Source organism: Lemur catta, chromosome 14 (genome assembly GCF_020740605.2).
Source record: "Lemur catta isolate mLemCat1 chromosome 14, mLemCat1.pri, whole genome shotgun sequence".
NCBI classification, from domain to species: domain Eukaryota; kingdom Metazoa; phylum Chordata; class Mammalia; order Primates; family Lemuridae; genus Lemur; species Lemur catta.
In genome coordinates, this window is record NC_059141.1 from 9,452,345 (window position 1) to 9,476,995 (window position 24,651).

At 39.7% G+C, this 24,651-nt stretch overlaps 1 protein-coding gene across 1 annotated transcript in view; it reads right to left on the reverse strand.

The window, feature by feature from the left end:
- The window catches only part of INPP5F (inositol polyphosphate-5-phosphatase F), an 80,781-nt gene that overhangs the window by 47,024 nt on the left and 9,106 nt on the right, over positions 1 to 24,651 (reverse strand). The window contains exon 2 of the mRNA XM_045568817.1: positions 10,772 to 10,852. Coding sequence (XP_045424773.1) covers positions 10,772 to 10,852 — 81 coding nt within the window. The remainder of the gene's footprint in view (positions 1 to 10,771; positions 10,853 to 24,651) is intronic.

Below are 24,651 nucleotides of genomic sequence, written 5' to 3' on the forward strand. Positions count from 1 at the left end.
GGGGAGAACACTAAGGGTGTGGACAAGTGCTCCTTTGATAAGGAGATCAGTATGGGTGCAGACCATGGACTTCATAGGCTACCCCAGCAGAACTGCCAATTTGAGCTGAAGGGAAAGCAGTGGGGAGAATGCAGGATGGCTGTGAGACTTCTTAGATTTCACATGACAGGACCATAGAGCTATTTGGCTAAGCATGTGCACTCTTCAAGACAAGGGAAGAATGACCCTTCAGAAAGTGATTCAGAGATTGTCAAGGCTGCCTCCTTGGCTTCAAAAGGGGGGCCATTTCCTTGCTTTCAACAGGTGAGATGGCCTTTGCCCAAAACCATCAGGACAGAGCCACCCAGCAGAGCCCTAGGGGAACAACTCTTGCTGGGTAGAGCTGTGGAGGCAGGACCCCCATCTCAGTGGGTCTGGAATACAGAATCTCTACGCCAGTGGGCTTAGAGTGCAGAACAATGACCCAAAAAGGAGCATTCTCAGGTTGGACTTACTTGGGCTCCATTATCCCTTTCATCTTTCCTATTTCTCTCTTTTGAAATAGAAGTGTCTCTTCTGTGCCTATTGCACCACTGCAGTTTGAAAGTACATAATTTGTTTGGTTTTTCAGGCTGGCAGATGAAAAGCAATTTCCCTCAGGATGAATCATACCTTGAGTCTCACCCATATCTGCTTTAGATGATATTTAGATGAGACTTTGGATTTTAGACTTCAGAGCTGATCTAGAACAAGTTAAAACTTTTGGGCCTATCGGGATGTGGGATGTAATAAATGTATTTTGCATGTGAGGACATAAATTGGGGCAGGGGGTAAGGGCAGACTACTATAGGCTAAATGTTTGTGTCCCTCCAAAATTCATATAGTATTCCTCACTATCCATGGGGGACCGATTCCAGGACCCCTCACCCCTGCAGATACGAAAATCCACAAACGTTCAAGTCCCTTATATAAAACTGCATAGTATTTCCATATAACCTACACACATCTTCCTGTATACTTTAAATCATCTCTTGATTACTTATACAATACCAATATTATATAATACTTATACTAATATAATGTAAATGCTATGTAGATAGTTGTTAATCCTGTATTGTTTGATTTAATTTTACTATTGTATTGTTATTTTTATTGGTTTTTTTCCTGAATATTTTCAACCCAAGGTTGGTTGAATCTGTGTGTGCAAGACCCACAGATACAGAGGGCTGACTGTCTGTTGAAATCCTAACCCCCAATGGTTATGGTATTATGAAGTGGGGCCTGTGGTATTAGGTTATGAGTGCTCCACCCTCACAAATGGCATTAGTAACCTTACAAAAGAAACCCAGGAGAGCTTCCTCATCCCTTCTGCCACATCAGAACTCAGTGAGAAGAGGCCATCCATGAACCAGGAAGTGGGCCCTCACTGAACACTGAATCTGCTAGAGCTTTGACCTTGGACTACCCAGCCCCCAGAACTGTGAGAAATACATTTCTGTTATTTATAAGCCACCCAGACTATGGTATTCTCTAATAACAGCCCAAATAGACTAAAATAGAAATATTACATACAGTTGACCCTTGGAAAAAAACAGGTTTGAACTGCATGAGTCCACTTAGATTTTTTTCAACCAAATGCAGATCGAAAATACAGTATTTGAGGAATTCGAAACCCACACAACAAAGGGCTTACTTTTTGTATATGTGGTTCCACAGGGCTGACTGTGGGATTTGCGTATGCAAGGATTTTGGTATATGCAGGTGGTCCTGGAATTAATTCCTCCCCCTATACTGAGGGACTACTGAACTATATATATTAACATGCAATACATTCTAAGAGAATCTAATAATTGGGAAAATATCTTAAATCCCAAGGCAAATTATGTTCCAATTTGAAAGATTCAGACTTATTTGCAAATCTTTGGTAAGAACTTAAATTCAGTCCTAAGTGTCCATAAAAGCTACTTCATTGATACCTGTTACATAAGCTATTAATTGGCCATTTAGCACTTTTAAACGAATATAAGCCTGAGTATAGAAAGCAGGTATTATACACATTGATGCATGAATTTAAATTTCTACTAAAGATATCAATTTGTGGTATGTTTAATAACTTTTTTGTTTTATATTTATAGTCATTTCAATTTTTTTGAACTACATTAAGAGAAAATGCTTTTTCTTCCTCTAATGGAAATGGGGTACCACATATCCCTAAATATATTTCAGGAAGCACCATACATCAAGTAAGTGGAATAACAAGTAATGCTACCACACCAGTGCTGGTTTTTTCAATGTCAGGTACCTGGTAGCTAAAGTACATTACATTAGGCTTTTAATGCTCAGTGACTAAAGAGCTAATTATTAATTTGTTCATCTTCTAAACATAGTAACTATTCAATGTTTTTTGACTGTTGCTCTGTTGCTTACTAAAGTTTCCTAAGTCAGAGTTTATAGAAAATTGACAATGACTCATAGGCACAGCATCTAGGGCAAGAAACATTTTTAATAGGCTCTATTTCAAAAGCACCAAATGGTGCAATTAGAAGCATATTCAGCTTAGCCTGTGAAGCTTAGGACTGAAGTAAAATCCCTAATAAAGATCTTCCATGAAATGAAATAATCTTGAAATAATCTATTATATTCTATAAACTCTTTTGTACCTACAAAAATGGAAAAGTCTTAGGAAACTAGAAAAGCCTAACTTACAAAGTACCATTAGGCAAAATGATTTTTCTATATAATAGTATATTTTTTCAGATAATTATAGCTTATCCCACTAAAGTGCTAAGATGTTTTCTTATGTTTATTGAAAACTTTAATATATTACATAATTTTCCGTCTATTAAACTCCAGTGTACTAAAGATAATCAGGATTTTATTCAAGAAGCAAATTTATCATGAAGATAAATTATTGCTTTGAAAAGTGGCATAAGAATGCTTCCAGGTTGGAGGTGATTGGTCCCTACACAAAGGGACTCAAGCCCATAGGCTGTTAACAAACCTGATAACCAAGTACATTAAATAGTCTTCATATTTTGCTCTTGCTGGTTGTTACTGGCCAAGTAAATGAGAACTTATTACGTTTATCAAGAATCCCCTTTCTTAAAAAATCAGCCCTGACAATAATTTGACTGGAACTATTTAAAAATGTTCAATAAGAAAAAAAGTCCAAAAATAATATAAGGAGGGAATACATATAGGAAGTATTTTTCCTTATAGGTGGCCCATATAAGTCATTTTTACCTTAACAATCCTCTCTTTCTGAGGCTAAAAATCAAACTTTTAATATCACTGCCATACATATCACTGAGGAAAACAACTGGAGTTTAAGAACAAATAGGTTTGTGGCTAGAAAAAGGAATGACAGTGGGCTAACATCTGAGGCTAGGCTGGCCTGCCTCTCGAACATCTGCCTGAAAATATAAAAATCTCTCACGCCACTTAGATATGCTCAGGAATAAGCAGCACACCTGTTTAAAGACCCTCTGGAGAGCTCAGAATTATGGGTCCCGTTCACAGGACTAGTTCAAGCACTGTTTCTACCAGGGAGGTGGACTGTTCCAAGGAGCCTTGAGCTCAGATAAGAGGGGTGGGAAATTCTGAAGCATAAGATGATGGAACAAGCTGAGCGGAGCAAAGAGAGAAGGATGGACCATTCAGCACCAAGGTACCTGGGGAGAAAGGAAATGGAATAGGAGGGAAACAAATACAGGACAGATGAGAAGATGCAAAGAATGGAATCCTCTCAGACACTTAGCTGCCTGCTTCCAAGACTTAAGGCTATTCACTGAATGGGTTAGCTAAAGTACAATTAAAGAATCTCTTAAGGGCTAACCAGGAACCTAGTCACCTGTAAAATAAATAATTCTGAGATCTTCATGAATTAGAAAATGAATATAAAACGACGATTTGAATTACATTTTAGATAATTTATATTTTGGTAGAGATGTCATATTACCAATAAAATTGTTGCTTTGAGGAAAGAATTTTTTTTTTAATCTACCCAAGATAGTACTTGAGGAAAGTATTCTGAAGAAACTTTAGCACATGAAAAAAAGTCACCTATAAGATATTAAATTAGAGATTTCATTTTTTAAATTAAGAAAAAATCAGGAGTAATGACAACAGGCTACAATAAAAGCTACCTCTGACTTACATGTTTTTAATAGTTTTATTAAGATATAATTTATATACCATAAAATTCACCCATTGTAAGTACATAACTCAGTGATTTTAATAAAATTCAGTTATGCAATCATCAGAATACCTATGTTTTAATAACGTGAGTTGTTAGTAGACAAAAAAACAAGCTACTTCTCCCACACAATAGTTGTACACAATTAAACTCATATTTAAACAAAAGCAATATCCACAAGGCTTGTCCCAGGAACCAGGCCTCCAGCAGAGGCCCCTGCCAGGCTTTTCTTTGTTTCTCTCCAATGCCTTGAAGGAGTGGAGTCTTCCAGTGGTTTTTTTAGGCAAGTACTAAAACAATCTAGTGACACTCAATTCATTTTTTTTCTTTTTTTTGGAGACATAGTCTCGCTCTTTTGCCCTGGCTAGAGTGCCATGGCATCAGCCTAGCTCACATCAACCTCAAACTCCTGGGCTTGAGCAATCCTTCTGCCTCAGTTTCCCGAGTAGCTGGGACTACAGGCATGTGCCACCATGCCCGGCTAATTTTTCTATATATATTTCTAGTTGTCTGTATAATTTCTTTCTATTTTTAGCAGAGACAGGGTCTCACTCTTGCTCAGGCTGGTCTCGAACTCCTGACCTCGAGCGATCCTCCCACCTCGGCCTCCCAGAGTGCTAGGATTACAGGCATGAGCCACTGCGCCCGGCCGACACTCAATTCATTCATCACTAAAATATATAAAACATTTCATGTCATTAGTGCCATACCAAGGAAGTCTCCATAAAGAGAAGACTAAAATCAGTTTTAAAATCATATGCATAATGCATTTTACCATCTTAATGACTGAGACATCTTCACCACTTCAAAAGTGGAGGAACAGCAGATGGTGAGTAGTATTTTAATGAATGAGATCTACTTGAGTGAATTTCGTCTGTGATTGTTCAGTACTATGAGTAGCAATTCCCTCAATTACTAAACAAAGAGCCTTTATTGCCCCATTAATCAACACTCCTGACAATTTTCTCTTCAAACTATTTCCGAATATATCATTTTGCTTTTTACATTCAGATACTTCTTACCCTAATTGAGCTTATCCTCTTCTCAATCTTGAAAATACATTTTAACTTGAAGAGCTTTTGTGATCCATTAAAATCTCCAGCCTAAAGCAATTTTTTCATGGATGTCTGTGTGAATATATGGCTGTACCCCAGACATTATACAGAAAATGGAGAAATGAAACACATCGCTCACATGGGCTTCGTGCACAGTGGCTTGCTCTGCCAACGGCCATCTCTCCTCCACTCCCCACCACTCCTCACACCCCGGCCCTGTCCATATGAGATGCTTTCCACCCAGGAACCCCAGCCCCGCACAGTCAGGCCCCTCCATCATATACTCCACAACACCCCATACTTTTCTTCAGAAGCCTAAGTTTGTAATGATAAAACTGTGCAATTGACACATTAATGTCTATCACTCAGATTCTGAGTCTATGTTCGAGGAAGCTTCAGGTTCCTCAGCACACAGTAGGTACTCCATAAATATGTGTTAAATCAATAAGCACTTGTTAAAACATTTTTGAATAGTCCCTGTTGTGGGCCAGCACACAGGGACGTAGCAGGTGAGCAAAACAGCCCCAGCCGCTGCTTTCTTGGAGCTTATCCTCCACAGAGGGGACAGACAAAAAAAGAAAACAAAAAATTAACATGTAATTATAATCATGATAAGATTTGAATATCATCATCATTTCCTGGTGGATACCACAATGAACAAAAAACTTGATTTTTCATGGAGCTATACTTTTATCTGTCTGACACATTACTCATCCCTCCTACTTTCTGTTCCTCATACTAATAAATCTCAGCTGGTCAAACCAAAATGAGACATGTTCAAGTTATCAACTGTATTATACACTGGCTCAAAGTCCACCTGCCTGCAAATGTCTAGGGAATAAGCCTTCCAACTTGAAAACAGGCTAATGGTTGTAAACAGATATTTTCTAGGCACTAGGTTTAATAGAACAATGTTTTGGCAGAGCTTGCTGAAAGGGTGGGCAATTACTAATAAGGGATACCACAACCAAAAAATACTTTGAAATTCCTCCATCATATATTTTTTAAAAGGGACATGTGGATTATAAAATATAGCTTTCACTAATGCTAATATTTTACTACTAAAAACATTTTTATAGATTCTTACAATGTAGTCTTTTAGTGACTCGTTAATATCAACAAATATTAACATTAGAAAAATAGTCTAAGTTTAAAATGTGTTAACCCTTAAGGAAAAAAAATTACAGTACATATTGAATGCTTACTATTACCAAGAACTCACTTTACATGAGTTTTATTAAATCTTCACAACAACAATATCAAGGAGGTGTTATCATCTTTGCCTTATAGATGGCAATGGAGGCTTACATGAAGTGACCTGACCCAAGGCAATTGCGTGATCTTTCTGAATTATTCTACCTCTGGGGTAGTGCCTAGTCAATGATATTTAGGAAATGGCCTATCACACCCTGAAATAAAGGGTAATGGCAGGAAACAGCAATATTGGACTAGAGGGAATTTTCTTAGACATGCTTCATGATAAGCATGTTCCTGGACATTAAGTTCCTGTTATGGGCTAAACTGTATCCCCTCAAAATGCATATGCTGAAGCCCTCACCCCCAGCACCCCAGACTGCAACTGTATTTGAAGATAGGGTCTTTACAGAGGTAATTAAGTTAAAATGAGTTCCTTAGGGTGGGCTCTAATCCAGTAGGACTGGTATCACTATAAGAGGAAGAAATTTGGATACACAGTTACAGAAGGAAGACCAAGGGAAAGCACAAGGGGAAGGAAGGTGACCATTTACAGCCCAGGAAAAGTGGCCTCGGAAGAAACCAACTCCACGAACACCTGACCTCGGACTTCTGGCTTCCAGAATTGTGAGAAAACAAAATTCTATTGTTTAAACCACCCAGCCTGTGGTAACTTCTCTGCGGCAGCCCTAGCAAACTAATACGGTTCCTGTCACGAGAGCTTGCTACATTCCCTGGCGCTCAGAGTTCAGTGACAGTCAGTTACAGTGGCATGGCTCACCCACGCCATTTTGAGACTGTCAATGACATCTGTTCAAATAAATTTATGTTCCCATCTCACTAGGCAGGAAAAAAAATTCATGCATTAATATGCAGAGAATAAGTAGGAGGGAAACAAGAGTGAGAAAGAGTTTAAGTACAGACATTTTATTCCCCTCATCCACTACCCCCAAAGATGAGATGTTCCCATGGGGAAATGCCCTGAAGTGATCATCTCAGCTCTACCAAACTCAGCTCCCTTCCCTTCCTCCCTTCCTTCCCTTCCTCCCCTCCCTTCCTGCCCATCTGACCCAGAGAGAGCTTCAGTGGGGCCCAGAGAGAGGAGGTGGGGAAGCATCCCCCAGGACAGACAAGGAGAGTAAGATGATGTTCACAGGCAGGAGCCGGGGGCGGAGTGACACACACAGGGTTGGGAGGGAAGGAAGAACAGCAGGTCCCAGGAAAGGTTTTCCGTGGCTCCTCCCAACTCCACTCCCTTTCTTAAGGCCCAAACCTTCTAAGTGATGTGACAAGAAGAAAAAAAAAAAAAAAGTTCAAGGATTAGGATAGTGAAAAATTAAGAGTTTTTCCCTGCCCTTCATTCTTTTTTTAGACTTTCTTTCTCCAGTTCACTCTATTCCCCACCTCTGCCTCTTCCAAAATATCCTCTATCATGGGTATTCCCACCGCCTATCAACCACCTGTTTGGGGGCCAGAGAAAGACAAGGATGGAAAGTACATATCAACAAGGCTGACCCCTGATAACCACACTCTCACTGCACCATAAACTCATCAGCCACTAACTTATATTTGTACATTGTTTCTAGAAGGCAACTTTTAGATTGTCTGCCAAGTCCAAATCCTCCTGCTTTGACTGCCCCTCCCACCTAGGGGAGTGGGCTTCTGAAGCATGTTTGACTTATTTGACCAGGGGAGGCCCCAGGCCCAAACTGGGCCAGTAAGTCTCTTTCCTAGGAGTCTGAACTAGACTAACTGCTCAATCCTTTTTGATTGCTGGTCAGTCTCTAGTGATGACAGGGACCATGAGATGTCTGTAGGTTTGAAGGCTGAGGGTGCTGTTTTAAAGGCAGAAACTTCGTCCTACACACACACAGAGAAAGCAAAAAAAATAATAAGAAGAATGAATGAATGAAGGAGAGAGGGAGAACTGGTCATCAGAGACAATCTGCCCAAGAAAGTAATCTCAGATCCTGTACAACATCCATTTCTTGGTTTTGGTCTCTTGAGTTCCTCATAAAAATGTATTTGTTTTTGCATAAAGTGGTAGGTTTGTATTTGCAACCAAAAGATAAAACAGTGATTTACAATTTACTAAGCACCTTCAGGCATATTATCTCATGGACTCACAATACCCTATAGAAATAAAGAGACTAGTTACTTTTACTCTTTTTTTATATTATAGCTTAAGAAGTAGAGGCCCTTACATATATATTGGAACTTGTCTTCTTGGCACCCAGCCACCACTGTGAAAGGACATCCAGGCTATCCAGGAGACAGAAGAGAACCCAAGGAGAAGCTCTGTGAGATGAGACACAGAAGAGTGAGGCCACATGAAGGGAAACTGAGGGAACCCAGGCAAACTCCCAGGTGAATGCTGCCACAGGAATGACCCCAGCCAACAGAAGACAAGAGCAGAAGAGCTGCTTGGTCAACTCACTGAACGTAAAATGTTACATTCTATTGTTGTTTTAAGCCATTAACCCTTGGGATGGCTTATAACACAACAACAGATAAATGAGACAGATGTTAGGTAACCTCTCCTATATCTCAAAGCAAATAAACAGAACTTGCATTCAGGTCTCCTGACTAATTTCAGTGATTTATTCACCATTCTAAGATATGACTGAAATTGAAGAAAAATAACTCAAAAGTTTCACACATGTCATTTAAATAATAGAAAACGAATTTTAGCTGAGAACACCCAACTGTGAAATTATCCTGTCAGCATGTAAATGAATTAAAAATATACATATGTAAATGTGGACAGGTAGGAGAGTGTTATTAAAATACTTAGCATGATTACACAATGACTAAATGCTTTTCTCCTGTGTTGCAGGCATTTTTTTAAAACCTACCAAAGACAGAATATACAACTATGTTCACAGCAGTATTATTTCTAATAACTGAAAAAAAAAAAAGAGGAAACAAATAATTCGACCACCCAATGACAGAAAAAAGGACAAATCATGATATATTCATACAATAGTAAAAATAAGAAACCACAGTTTCATGCATCAACATGGATAAATTCCAAAAATATAATAAAAAGTGAAAGAACACAAACAGCTTAATATCATTTATATAAAATCCCCAAAACACAAGCCTTAGCAATATATTGTTTAGGAATACACATGTAATAAAAGCAATAATGAAAATCAAGGGAATGATAAGTACAAAATTTGAAATGGCAGGTTCCTTTAAGGGAAAAGAAACAGAAACACTTGGAGAAAGGTACAGAAAGGGCTCTAAAGACATTGGTCATATTTCATTTCTTAATCTGGGTGGCAGACCTATGTGTGTATTATACAACAACCTATACCACGTATCTGTGATAAACAGCTTTTTGTATTTATAAAGTAGTTCACGATAAAAGTACACTTAAAAAAACAAAGAAACTAGCAAAGGAAAATTAGATTGTCCCACAATACATGTTTTCTAATACACAAAAATCAAACTAGTTTCCACATGCTCCATAATTTTATTTTAAAAGAATAAAAAAGGACACACTACAGAGATATACTCCCAATTACATAGAAACAATGACAAAACCTCCTACAGTTCATAACTCATTAAAATTGTTACCAAAGGAAAAATATTTATTTAAATATAGTGCTTAAAATATTTCATTTAGACCTTTTCAGTTAGTTTTTGGGACCTGCCTATATAATACCAGCTATGTTTTCTCACAACAAAATTCCCTCTGTCCCTCCATGTAAGGGCCTAATGAATGAACTAGACTTCCCATGAATTTGTCTGCACTGGGTAGGGGTCCCCAATAGGACCACACTGCAGACTAAAGGCCCTGTTCTTTCCTGGCCAGACTTGACTGTATCAGGAATGAACAGCTGACCCAAAGCCAACCAATCCTGGTCTGCCACCTGCCTACCTCTGGAGCTTTATTCCTACTGGTCTCCCCCTTAAATCAATGCACCTGCTATATCTTTCCTTCATGGCATCTGCCATAATTGTAAAATAATTACCCGTTTTTTCAGTGATTATTCATTGATATTTGTCTCTCCTCCTAAACTATAAGATTCACGAGGGTAAAAACAAGTCAGTTTTTGCTCACTATTGTGTTCTACCAACCAACACAATTTCTGAAACACAGTAGGCATTCAAGAAGTTTTTTTTTAGTAAAAGGAAGAAAGGATAATAATATGCCTCCTTTTCTCTAAAACTTTGTTTTTATTTCATTAAACTTATACAGAAATATACCCATTTTGAGCAGACCCAAAATTAAGACAAAAGAACAACAGTCCTAACAGAATCTACATGTATCCTCAGAAAGGAAAACTTCACAGAATGCCACATTAAGTTTGACAAGTGTAAGGAGTTTATAGAAACATACCTGAATGAAGTTGAATTTTCCCAATAACACCTTCTACCAACCCCAAACAAATGGGATTCCAGGCAAGTAGTAGATCAGTAGCTAAAATAAAAGAAGCAGTCATGAGAAAACATTCCCCAAAAAACATATTAAAACAATATATTTTTTATTTTATTATTTTTTTACATTACCCAGTTTCAGGAATAAAACAGTATCCTTAGCAGTGTATTAAAAAATGATCAAGATCCCCAAAAAGCAGTATGAACATCCACACCTGCTTATATTGCCATAAAGCAATTTATGACAAGGCATTAAATCTGAGGCCTGAATAAGACTTCTGATACAAGGACAGGTATGGGGGGAGAACTGACATGCAGAAACTATACCCAGATGGGAAGTGGTACCTTGGCGCCCTACAGTGGAGGAAAGAGGCTGGTACATTACAAGGCAGCAAACTGAGGAATTATCCACATTCCTACAGCACAGAGCCAGTCCCAGATCCAAAGAGAAGGCCTGGGAAATTGCCATAGAGCCATCCACTTACTGGATCACACTCTGGAAAATATCTTTTCCTAAAGATGCTTACACCAAGCAAAGAAATCATGAAAGCCAAGGGCAAAAACAATAGACAGTATTTCCGTTTATCAAGTGCCTTCTATGTGCCAGGCATCTCAATCAGGGTTCTTCACTGAGCCACAGACCAGACAGCGATTTGAGTGACTGTGTTCTCATTTCTGCCATACGAGAAATAAGATGGCAGGCACATAGCTGGTACCATTCTAGATGCACAGGAGAAAAACAAGTTCATTACACACAACAGATGCCTAAGGACAAGAGGACTTAATTCTCTCGTGGAACTCAAGTTGCAAAAGGCTGTTGTACACATGGTGATAAACATAACATTTGTGGTAGTTCAACAGCTGAAAAAGATTAGGAAGAATGAAAACAGTATTTCCCTTGGCAGACAATTAAAGTTACAATTTATTACCATTTAAATGTTATTTTAGTGAAACTTATACTCAATAAATAACTCAGGGGATAATTATACAATTAATAGTTTAGCCTCCAAATCCATTTGCATTTTGACTATTGTATCTTGAATATCTTTGTTGTTATGATATATTCAATGGGCGGCCAAAACGACTTATTTGTTTTGATTGCAAGAATCAGGAATTTTTTTTAGAAAAAGGCTATTATATATACACATTAACATTTCTGATTTTGACAACTCTGAGTTAGGTATTAGGAGTCCCATTTTACAGACAAGGAAATGGACTTAGAAAAGAAACATGGCCAAGTCATACATGAATCAGAGGACTACAATCAGTAGCCAAGCCTGCCTGGTTCACAGCCTGTGCTCTAAACCATCCTGTTACACTGCCTCCCTCAGAAACTATATGTGGAACTAATCAGTAAGACAATAATTTTTAAATAATATGCATTATTATAAAACTGTAAAATTGGAAAACAAATATATCACCCCATCTCACCACCCATAGATATTTTCCTACATTTCAGGTAATATGTTTTTATGCATACCAAACTGCAGTAATATAAAAACAGCATTATATAGTAATTTTTTTCTCCTAACATTTCATGAGTTATTTTCTTCTTTAAAATATTCTTCAAAATTATAGCTTCATAGTGGCACAATTTTCCACTTAAGGAAGTACTTCCTCAAAGAAAGCAGTTAAGTAATTTCTAGTCTTTCCCCTATGACAAAAACACTGTCATAAATGATGAACATTATGCAAATATTTTATTTGCCTCCCTAATTAATAGCTTTCGGACAGATTCCTAAGGAAGGAAATTAGTAGGTTGAAACATTAAAAAATGTGAAGCTCTCAAATATTTAGCAAATTACTTTATACAAAGGTTATACCAAGTTAGATTTCTGCAAGAAGCATATGAAAATGCTTGTTTTAAAGTATTCTTGAAGGCCTAGCACTTTAGGAGGCCGAGGTGGGAGGATGGCTCGAGGCCAGGAGTTTAAGACTAGCCTAAGCAACATAGTGAGACCCCCATCTCTACAAAAACAGAAAAATTAGCCAGGTGTGATGGCACGTAGTCCCAACTACTGGGAAGGCTGAGACAGGAGGATCACTTGAGCCGAGGAGATTAAGGTTACAGTGAGCTATGATCATGCCACTGCCCTCATGCCCAGGTAACAAAGACCTTATCTCCAAAAAAAATTATAAAAAATTTAAAAAATAAAGTATTCTTGCCAGCATTTAGAATTTCTTTTTCAATTTTGCTAATTGGATGGCCTCTACTTCCTAACATTATGTTTACTTTCTTTCAGTTGCTGGTAGGATTAAACACTCGATTATAAAACTGGCTGCTTATGTTTCTTCTACTATGATTTTCTTGTTCCAATCTTCTAACAATTTTTCTTTATAGTCCTTATTGACTCACGAGTTCTACTTGTATTAAGGACTTTAACTCTGACATATTTGCAAATATTTTCAGTTTTTAATTTTTATACAAATTTAGCATTTTCATTAACTTTAGGCTTAAAAAGTTATTCCTTACTTAATATCAATTACTGTATGTATTTACTGATTTTATCTTTGTTAATTTTTAAATATTTAACTCCACTGGAATAAAGACACCCTGATTTATTTCCAAATAGTGAGTTGCAATCCCTCTGTTAGGCGGGCCACATCTCAACATCTGCCAACACAGATGCTCCTGCTAAGGAAAGAGCTCTAGCTATCCATAATCTTGCCAGCCTGACCTCAGACGAATGGACCACATTGTAAGACTCTGGATGTCACAGTCTGTGGGTACCAAATGAGCTCTAGGAATACGGAGAAGGAAGTTAGAGCTAATGTAGTCATCAGGAAGAGTCACATAGAAGTGAAACTTCATGCATAGGGAAAGCAGCAAGAAAAAATAGAGGAAAGAAAGTACAAGATTTGGTCTGGAATTTGTCCTATTGCTGGAAACCAACACGTGTCAGAACCAGGCACTGTATCAGGTTAAGATGACACAAAATAAAGGAGCAAACAGTCTAGATAACACAGGACCAGCAAGTACACTGGGGGTTTGAATTGAAAAGCAAACTGAGGACACTGGTACTTTGAGACGGGAGTCTGCCAACCTCCTCATTTGCTGTCGAATTAATAAACTCTTCTTTCCTTCTCCTCAAACCATTCGTTCTCATTCTTCTGATGTGGCCTCAGGGACAAGTGCCGAACTTTCGGTAACAGAATTTGGCATCCCTGGGTACGGGGCCTCATCCGCTCTCCAGTGGATCAGCATCCCGTGACTACTGGAGGAAGCAGGGAGCAGCCCCGGGACAAGCCGTGGGTCTGCACTGGCAAGAGTGGCTTCTTTTCAAAGTGAGAGAGCAAGGGATGGCCCCAGCAGTTGCGGGAGCCTGTTAACTCCAGGGAACTCCCGTCTCTTTCTAGCCAAAGTAGACGTAGCTCCTCATAACCTGAACTGAGTTGAGAAGGAAACAGATTTGGGAAGCATCATGACAGCCACAGCCACTATGCATGAGTTTGCCTCTTTCAGGTCTCTACCCCAGTTAGAAACAAATAAGTGAAAGAGACCCTACGAAGTGCCTCTAACAGTTCACACTTCCTTGAAATTGTAAGTGAAGTTCCCTGGGATGCCGAGACCCTGTTTCCACCCATATGGGGAGGTTCCACACCACCCTGTTGGATTTGTTTTGAGGTGCCAGTTTGGGGGTGGAAGACAAGAGGTTGAGTGGAACTAGTGAAGCAGGTTTGAATTTGGAGCTTATGTGCGGTGGTTCCCAGGAAACCCAGGGGATTGGGAGATGTTGGTTCTCACTTGAGAATTTGGTTCTCATTTGCATGGTTCCCCTTTGGTCGGCCATGGCATTTTGTGTTGAGAATTTTCTGTATTTGTGTTTGTTTTTGTGAGTTTTGTTGCAACATCAGGAAGCAAAGTCCCTTGGGAAAAAACATTGGATGCCAATGTACATGCTGGAGTGTGAGGAGAAATGGCTGTCAAATGAAAATTCCTATTTAATCAGTAGGCCATGGCATTTTAGATTGTTTGTGTTGGGAATTCCCAGGAATTTGTTGTTTGAATCCTAATTTTGATTTGGAGGTACATTCTAAAGGGTCTTCTCCATTGCCTCTGCCTCCCAAAAGTTAATTTCAATTAGCTGTTCTGTGCTTTTGCAAGAGGAAACCAAATTGCCTTGTTTGTAGATAAATAAGAGCCTGAGTTACACATAAGAGGGTGGGAACGACTCAGTGATGAAACACTGTGTAGAGTCCCACCCACAATCAACAGGCTGTGACCCACTACACTAAACCCTAGACCACAGCCCAGTTGCTTCTTTTAAAGAATGGGAAACAAATTCTTTAAAAATAAGGAAAGACAAGGAGAACAACTCCCTTGGAGAACCCCAGTTGGTTTATGGCACCTCTACTTGCAAGTATTTATATAAACGAGAAGGTTCAAAGGCATGTCAGGTTTTCTAAGATGACCAATTCTTGCGCACAAGTTTTTACTAAAGGGCAGACTATATCAAGGAAAATTCAGAGCTCAAATGGTTGACCTGCCACTACAGAGTTAAAATGTTGAGTCTCAAGCTCTCTGCTTGAGATAAACTCATTGTTTATGGTATACACAATGATCTGTGTTTATATGATTTTTGATAAATGAGGTCCTCTCACCCCCACCAAAACCCCTGCAGCTGGCCAGGGCGAAGCACTGGGTGCGTACCCAGCGGGAGGTGGGGAATCGGTGTCACACGCACTTGGCCCACCACCATCATGCAGCAAGGGGGAAGGGGGAAGGAACGTCTGCCACCGCCGCCATCTTGGCACCAGTCCCATGCCCAGTAAGTTATGATTTGGGGTTCAGAATGGTCTTTCCTGACAGCAAATTCAATTTGGCCAGAGAGTTCTCATAACCAGAGGACAATTTATGTATCCAGAGGGAAAAGGTAAACATTTATATGGATTCTAAATATGCTTTTATGATTGTACATGCTCATAGTGCCAACTGAAAGAAAAGGGGTCTCCTGACGGCAGGAAATAAGAATATTAAGTATGCCACTGAGATAATGGCCTCGATACAGGCCATGGCTGAGCCCTCGCAGGTGGCCAGCATGGCAAAAAGAAGTCAGGCCACTGGTAGAGCTGCTAAGGAGGCCACTGGAAGCGATCGGTTCCTCAGAGCCTTGACACCCCCAGCTAGATTTAGATCCCCTTTAAAACTAAAGATGGAGACTCTGACATTTGGGATGGCACAGTTAAGTGGAGGCGGAATTCTCGTGAACTCGTTCTCCTACCCGAAGTTTTGGTTTGGCCTCTCATGAGGCACCTACATGAATGCACACATTAGGGGCACGATGCCTTAATCAATGTGGTGGGACCTCATTTAAGAGGTCCCTGTTTGCAACTAACTGTTTATGTGCTTGGGGTGGTCCAAGGATAGGAAGATGACCCACTACACAGGAAGCCCAACATGTGGGGGTCCAGCCTTTCGATAATTGGCAGCTTTACTCAGATGCCCAAGCTTGTATTTGTAAATACCTTTTCAAGCTGGGTAGAGGTTTGTCCTACCCAAACAGAGAGAACATCTAAGGTTCCGAGATGGGCTCCTATCAGGACCTGAGATAGGGCCTTCGCTGAGTTCCTGCACATACACGCCAGTGTGAAACAGAAGCAGGCCTCAGAGGATGATGGGATAACAGGCATCAGCAATCCAGAAAAAGAGGCAAAGCAGATAATGACATGCTGGTGATGGACATACAGCTGCAGAGATGGCTCAACAGCTCCTCCTCCTATAGTTAGGATGTCAACAGACACCCCATTGTCAACAGGACCCAGAAACACACTCCACAGAGCCCTGGGCATGCCACAAGAGTGATAACGGACCCTCCTTTACGGCAGAGGCAATCCAGCATGTAAACAAAGCCCTGAAATTAATGCAGGAAACCCATCTAACATGGGATAAGCTATTGCTGCTTGCCCTTCTCTGGATAAGGGTAGCCCTTTAGAAGCAGGCTTAAGTTAAGCCCCTAAGAAATTTTTATGAGAGACCTTTCCTAGCACTCGGAGGTAAGTATGGTAATATAACAGGTAGATAGGAATTCCGGGTCTCCTAGGGACCAAAGTGGGTGCTGTTGCTTTGATGCAATTGCCCCACCTGGGAAGAAGGCCCCCATATTGGTTCTGCCCAACCCAAATCTCCCAAGTGACTGCCATACCTGGGGAGGAGGGAATACCCTATGAATTGGCCAATCATAACTTCTCGTGCCAGCTGCAGAAGAATGCAGAGGAGACTCTAGCCCACGGGCCAAGCAGCACAAATACCATAGAGTCTGGAAATTGACCTAGAACCAGCAAGTGTAGTAATGCAACTCCAAACTGTCCAAAGTGGTTCCACGGTGACCTCTGAACCACGAGGGAGGTCCCAATCCAGACACTATAAAGCAGGATGCAGACCAGGACCAGGACCTTTTTGCACCTTTCCTTTTGCTGTCTTTGTTGTGACAGTGGGTCTGGCCATCATCTGTGGCATATGTATCATGCTCTGTAAAACTATATCTTGCTCTTGGTCTATAATCCTATCTTTCTCCCCTAAATAAACCTCGTTTTTGTGCTTGCCTTACTTTGGTGTGTCTCGTCATTCTTTGACCACGGGTGTGACAAGAACAGACATTTTCATACTAAAACCTGATGTAACCACAAGTTAAATAGAATTAAACAGTATGTCAAATGAGTGTGTCAGGTCCTAACCACTATGCATGAGTTTGCCTCTTTCAGGTCTCTACCCCAGTTAGAAACAAATAAGTGAGAGAGACCCTGTAAAGTGCCTCTAACAGCTCACACTTCATTGAAATTGTCAGAAATGAAAACTTTGGATCCCTCATACCAGAGTAAAGAGGTGTCCCATGGAAGAGGAGGACCCAAGCCCCCAGCGGAGAGGCCAGCCTTTAGGTAATCTAAAGCATCTGTTAAAGGAAAAGGGAAAAATAAAACTGTTGATAGTTTTGCTAATGTTTGATTATTTGTTCTGTCTGTAGGATGGAGAGACAATGCCTTAGTGAGGGTTTCCCCAGGCTATTGCCTCTTCTGTTGATGGGTCTTGCTGCTGAGTTGTCATCCTAACCCTTGTTCAGTGCTGCATACGATTTCTGATTTTGCAGAAGCCGGTCTCTCAGATCACCCACAAGGTGCAACTAATAGCTCTGCACTCAGAGGTCCCATGTTTCTTTTCTAATCCAGCCCTGTATCAGACGTTGTGCACAAGGCAACAGTCCATTTTGCCTAGTCAATCCTCACTGTTGTTATTGCTTATGATTTTTTTCACCTGGTAATCTGTTGCTGTAAATATACTGCCAAAGCTTTGCAATGGCAAAGAAAAAAAGGAAAAGAAAAGAAAAATAAACTGAGGCCAATTGTGGAGAGATCTGAATAAAAGATAATGAGCCTGGGCTTCCTGGAGACCATGGCAAGCAGATAATGACATAAGTAAAACAAGATTACAGCCAGGACTGTATTACAAGGTTGATATAATGAACACTCACCCAAAAGTTAAATAGCATTCTCGATTGTTTGAGATCCATCATAAGAAATAGTTTTTATGTCATGACCCATGAACACACATATATGTATGTATCGGAAACAAAAGTTTCACAAAATGATATTTGAAAGGAGGTGGAGATTGGTAGTAGGGAACCCAGCCAGGAGGATACTGCAAAAGTCTTGGCGTGAAGTGACACAGGAGGTAATGACAAGTGAGCATGGGAGAGTGGGCTGGCAGTGGGTGAAGCATGCACAGGAGGAGAGTAACACAAAAGCCCTCAGAGGAAGCTACGTGGCGGACAGGAAGAAAATAAATCAAAGATGACACTGAAACATCTATTCTCTCCTGACCGGGAAATGATGAGGACACAGGCAAAAAAAGAGTAAGAGGGAGCAAGGCAGAAAGGACAGGGTCAACAGCAGCTGGAAAAAAGGCAGGTAAGAACCTCCTAGCTCAAATACCCTTTCGCATCTTTGGCATTTTGAACCATGTGCATACATCACTCATTTAAGAAAATAAGATTTTAACTTAAAAAAATAAACTGAAAAAAACTATAAAGATGACTGTGTAGTGGTCTGATGGCTAAAAATAATAGTCACTGATAATCTTTGAAGTCCAGAATGAGAACCAGGTAAACCCACTGAGGCTGAGTTCATAATGGATGGTCAAGAAGGAATGCCTAGGTCTAAGAACAAGAGGAGATACCAAAGGAGGAAAAGAAACAGATGATGAAATCAAAAATACAGGTGGTAAAAGTTAACCTTGGAAAGGAAGAGATACTATGTTTTTTTTCTTCTAAGTCTGGAGGAAAAGATGAAAGACTAAATATAGAAATGGAGAAGAGAAGCAGATGAGTGTATCAGATGGCCTTTCAGTAAAAATAGAAGTCAAAGTCGTCTTTGTTTTAGCAAGGGGAAGGACAGAGGGGAATTTGGAAAGCCAATTTGAAAATGTTCTATTGTGCTTGAAAAGCATGGTTTTTTTTTTTTAACTCTGTTTTCAAGAAAAAGGGTTTCAATCCACTAGTGGATCAAGAATTTAATTTTGTATAATGAGATCAGCATTAACAGCAATGAGATATAACAAAATAGAAAAATTGCAGCATAAGGAGAAATATTGCTTCATGAAACTTGTTTCTGGTACGTACATATATGCACGTGTTCACTAGGTCAGGATGTAAAAAAGTATTTACTATAAACCTCTAGCAATTGAAACACTATTTAACTTGTGGGTGAGGGTTCATTATGTCAACCGGGTAAATTATTTTGTTCAACTCCTCTGAGTACCTCCTAATTTTTCTGACTGCTTAACCTATTAGTTTTAGAGAAGCCTTATTTTTTTTTAGTCTCACGTTTTGTGTATTTTTTTCCTTCTTTATTTTTGCTTTATATCTTTTGAGACTAGTTGTCAAGCATATACAGATTCAGGGTTACAATCTTCCTGGTGAACTGCTCTGTTTATCAGGATATAATAACTGCTTTTATTTCAAATAATACTCTTTGCCCTAAAGTCTAGTTTAACATAAATATTGTTAAAGAAATAAATACATTAGGCATTAAAAAGAAATAAATATGAACATTGCTAATTATTTCTCCTACTCCCCACAGAGACCCTGCATAGACTGGTCCAGTCAACCCAGCCCCAGCACCATGACCTTCAATCGTCCTGAACTATGCACAGGCTAGGCCTGGAATGCTGCTCCCCACCCACTTCTGCCTGCCCTTCATTCCAGACTCAGAACAAGGGTCACTGCTCTTCCCAGACACATTGCCCACTCCACCCACCCAGTAGAACTGACCAGGCTCCCCTGAACCCCGCATATATTCCCCTCATGGCACCTTATTTGCGTTTAGTGCATGTAATCACTGACTTGCCTATCTCCTTAGCTGAACAGGAATTCATGAAGAACAGGAAGCTCGCTGAGACCTAGCCTCCTTTAGCTTATGTTTCCAGTGCATGGTACACAGCAGGCTCCAAAGTGGATGGGGGAACATATGACATGGAAAGGTGAGGCAAGTTGAAGTCAGAATTTGCATGGAGTCACATAGGAAGGATTCACTAAAGTGACAAAAGTTAGAGTCATCTGGTCTATTTCAAGTAATGACATCAAGGCTGACAGAGGTAAAGTGACTGCCCAACACTACATAGCTTGCTAACATCAGACCACAGTTTCCTACTCTCAGTCCAGTGCTCTTTCTAACATACTTCTAACACCTAAGTTTCCCTACCAAATTTTCTCTGGTATAATACTCTCATATTTGTTTGGGGCTTTCAGCTCACCACCATCACCCCAGGTGTCCAAGCCAGAACCTAGGAGACATCCAAAATGCCCTCCTTTCTCACCAAGTCCTATTGATTCTACCCCTCAACATCTGATGAACCTTTCACTTTTCTCCACCCCTAATGCCACTATCCTTGTCCAGAGCCGAAACCTTCACCATCTGCATCTTTTTTTTTTTTTTTTTTTTGAGACAGAGTCTCGCTCTGTTGCCCGGGCTAGAGTGAGTGCTGTGGCGTCAGCCTAGCTCACAGCAACCTCAAACTCCTGGGCTTAAGCGATCCTACTGCCTCAGCCTCCCAAGTAGCTGGGACTACAGGCATGTGCCACCATGCCCGGCTAATTTTTTCTGTATATATTTTTAGTTGTCCATATAATTTTCTTGCTATTTTTAGTAGAGACGGGGTCTCGCTCTTGCTCAGGTTGGTCTCAAACTCCTGACCTCGAGCGATCCACCTGCCTCGGCCTCCCAGAGTGCTAGGATTACAGGCGTGAGCCACCGCGCGCGGCCCATCTGGATCATTTTTAAAGTTGCTGTCAGTTTCTAGCGGGCGGCTTACGACATAACAGGCACTCAAATATTTATTGAATACAAGGAGGACTCTAAATATTAATAGTGGTACTGCTGGGCCACAGGTGTAAGGCAGGGAGCTTTAATAATAAGGCTGAAGAACTAAACAGGGACCCACTGAGGAGGACAAAAGATGGTAAACTGAGGAGTCATTTACTCTAGGCAGGGCAGATCTGCATGTGAGATAGAACATTAGGACAAGTGTGTAGAGGATGGACATGAAAGGGCAAGCCCAAAGCCAGAGACCCAGGTGACAGATAAGATTGTACAAGGGTGACCTTGGGCAGATTCCAGAAATGGAAGGCTGAACAGAATCCAGATATTTGGATGTGACATGGACATAGACTGCATTTGTTGTCCCAGGTAAGGAACCTCAGCTCTACTATAGTTTCTGAACCTCTCTCAGCTTCAGTGTCCTCTTTTGCAAATGGGAATTCCATCTAACTTCTAGGGCTTTCATGAGGATTAAATCAATTAGGTGAAAGTGCCTAGCACAGCATCTGTCACATAATAAATGTTTATAACTTTCACCTCAAGTTAGAAATGTCTATGTTTTTAAAACTCTAGGTTCCTATGGCTCAATGATCTTTCCACAAATTTTTATTTTAAAGGTCTACATATGGCTTAAAAGAAAAAAATGTAAAAGAAAAAACCAACTTCAGTATGTTTTTTAATTATTAAACCTCATGGTAGGGCCATAATTCCTGAAAACCCTCTCAGTAATAAATGTTTTATGGAAATCTTACTGCCTAGATAGGACCCAGAATTCTGTTTCCTCAGAATATGAAACATTGATCTGCAGCTCTGTTGCAGCTCAAAACTGAGCAATCTAGTCTCAGTCCCAACAACCTAATTCTGGTCTAAATGGCAAATCAAGCATGACTGCCTTCTTCCTCCTCCAAACCCTCTACATACATGGGAAAGAAGAAGAATCTAGAAAAGGTGGAGTCTCAAGGGAGGTAAAAACATGCTTGGGGCCAGGCTTGGTGGCATACAACTGCAAGCCCAGCACTTTGAGAGGCTGAGGCAGGAGGATCGCTTGAGACTAGGAGTTCGAGGCTAGCCTTGGCAACATAGCAAGACGCTGTCTCTACCAAAAAAAAAAAAAAAAAAATGCTTGGGAAAGACACAGATATTGGTAAACTTCAGTTACATTCATAAAATAAGTACTGGGTTCTAAGTTTCGGGAAATCACAGAAGAATATGTATATTAATGGAATGTGTAACTTTTAATCAGCAACAGAAAGACACCTGAGAAAATTTGAGCTATCCAATAGAAAATATGGCAAGATGGCAGAGGAAAAAAAATTAAAAAGCATGATAAATAGAAAACAAAAGTAAAAGATGGAAATAACTCCTAATATGTTAATAATTATAACAAATGTAAACAGTTTCAACTAACCAATTAAAAGATAAAGTCTCAACGCCTCTATCAGTTTATTTAATTCTCTGGCTATCTAGTTGACCACAGTATACCTGTCGCCTACCATAACAGGCACTCATTCAGTAGTTATTGAACCAAATAAATGGATAAAAATAAGCAAAGAGTAAAAATAGATTTCTCCTACCAATTGCTTATTTTCATTGACTTGTAATAAGACTAATATCTTAAATTTTTAATGTTTTTAAAGTTAGCCCCAAAATACCAGTCTTTGCTATACAGGTGCTTTTAATAAAAGCATTTATCTTTCAATAAATATTATAAATGATGAACATGTGATTTCTCACAATGAAAGACTTACCTAAAAATCCTGGGCAACTTTTAAATTATCTTGCAATCTTGAAATTATCTTAAAGTCTCTAGCAGATGCACACAGCTTCCTATACCAATACAGAGACAAGAGACACAAGACAATAGAGGAAGGCCAGAAGCAGGCATTGTGTCTAAAACAAGGAGGCAGCTCAGTGTGTCTTGCTGAAGCCCATGACTTTGCTGCCTGGTACAGCGCCTGGCACACAAGAGACACTTCAAAGGTGTGTGTATGTGTGTGTACATATACATGTTTTTAATCTGTTACTCCTCACTAAGGAAATAAAACAATTTGGCATTAGCAGAATCTGCTTGTATAGAGGACATGTGCAGACAGTATCAGTCTAGGCATATGCAGCAACTACACTTAGTAGTGGATACCCAGTGGCCCATATTAATGGCTACTCTGGGGGCAGAAGGCATTGGAATGGCAAAGAAAATGGCCAGTGGACTTATACTACCCTTCCACAAAGAACCACCACCTAACTGAACTGCTCCAACAAACATACTGTTTTCTAATCTTTCCTTCAGAAGGTATACTTTAAAGTGCCATACAAATTCAAAAGAGAAACATTTCAAATTCACAAATAAGTTTTAAAATTGAAGATTATCAAAGTTATCTAGTAAGGAGCAGAGTTGCTTATAAATTACAAAAGTATAGCATTTTAGAAATAACGCCAAAATTTAACTAGTGAAATAATAAAGTGATATATGCCCAAAGTCATACGTATGTGTAATAAGCTCAATTGTTTGATCCATTAGGTTAACATTTCCACTCTTATTTCAGATGTATTTGGTGGTATATGGCTTGTTTTCATATGCCCTCCTCTTTCCGGTACACAGAAAACAAGTGATTAAGTAGTGTGTCTATAGACAGCATGAGTCATTCATTCCAAGATCATAGAGTGAAGGCACTCCCTCAACCCGAGAACAAGCCTGGGTTCTGCACAGCTGCTAAAGTTTATAGGCACTTTCACTGTGTCTTTAAAAAAAAAAACAAAACAAAAAAGGTGCCAGGGTGTGCATAATCAGAACCATGTTTCATTTCCTGCTAAAGACAAAGGATATTACTGCTCTGAAAAGACAATCCCAACACCAAAGTCAAATAGATGAGGAAAAGGGTTTTTAGAATGAGGAACTGAAAGAACCAATTGTTAGCTCCTCAATGCTTTAATTCTCAGAATTTAATTAGGCCAGGAAAACAGGTTAAGGATTAATTTGATTCAGGTAACATCTTATAAATGCAAAGTTTGATATACATTTCCTTGAAATCTCTAATGGTAATTATTCTCCAGCATTCAGCAAGCTAAAGAGCTAATCCAATTAGAAGTTCTAGCAGCTGGTGATTTCCCAGTGTGACATCTATCTCAATGGTTGTCAATTCGGCTGCTCATTATTATCATCTAGAAGTTTTATAAAATACTAATGCCTGGGCTCCACTTCTCAGAGATTGTCTCAATTGGTTGGGGTGGGGCCTTGGCATAGGTTCTTTTTGCAAATGTCTCCCAGGTGATTCTAATGTATAGCCACCTTGAGAATTACTGGCCTACATGATTATAGGTCACTGGGAAGAATCTGTATTAGCAACTCAGTCTTATCCTATCAGTCTAATAAAAGATGATGCCTGTGGCATGCACAATTTTAAACTGTCATGTAGTAAAGTGTCATAAATTATATAAAGGTCTCATAATACAGTGAGTCGGCATAAAAGCTGGTCTAAGCTATCAGAAGGAAATAAACCTCAAAAAATAACCCCAGGAATACTTAAATGATGAGAG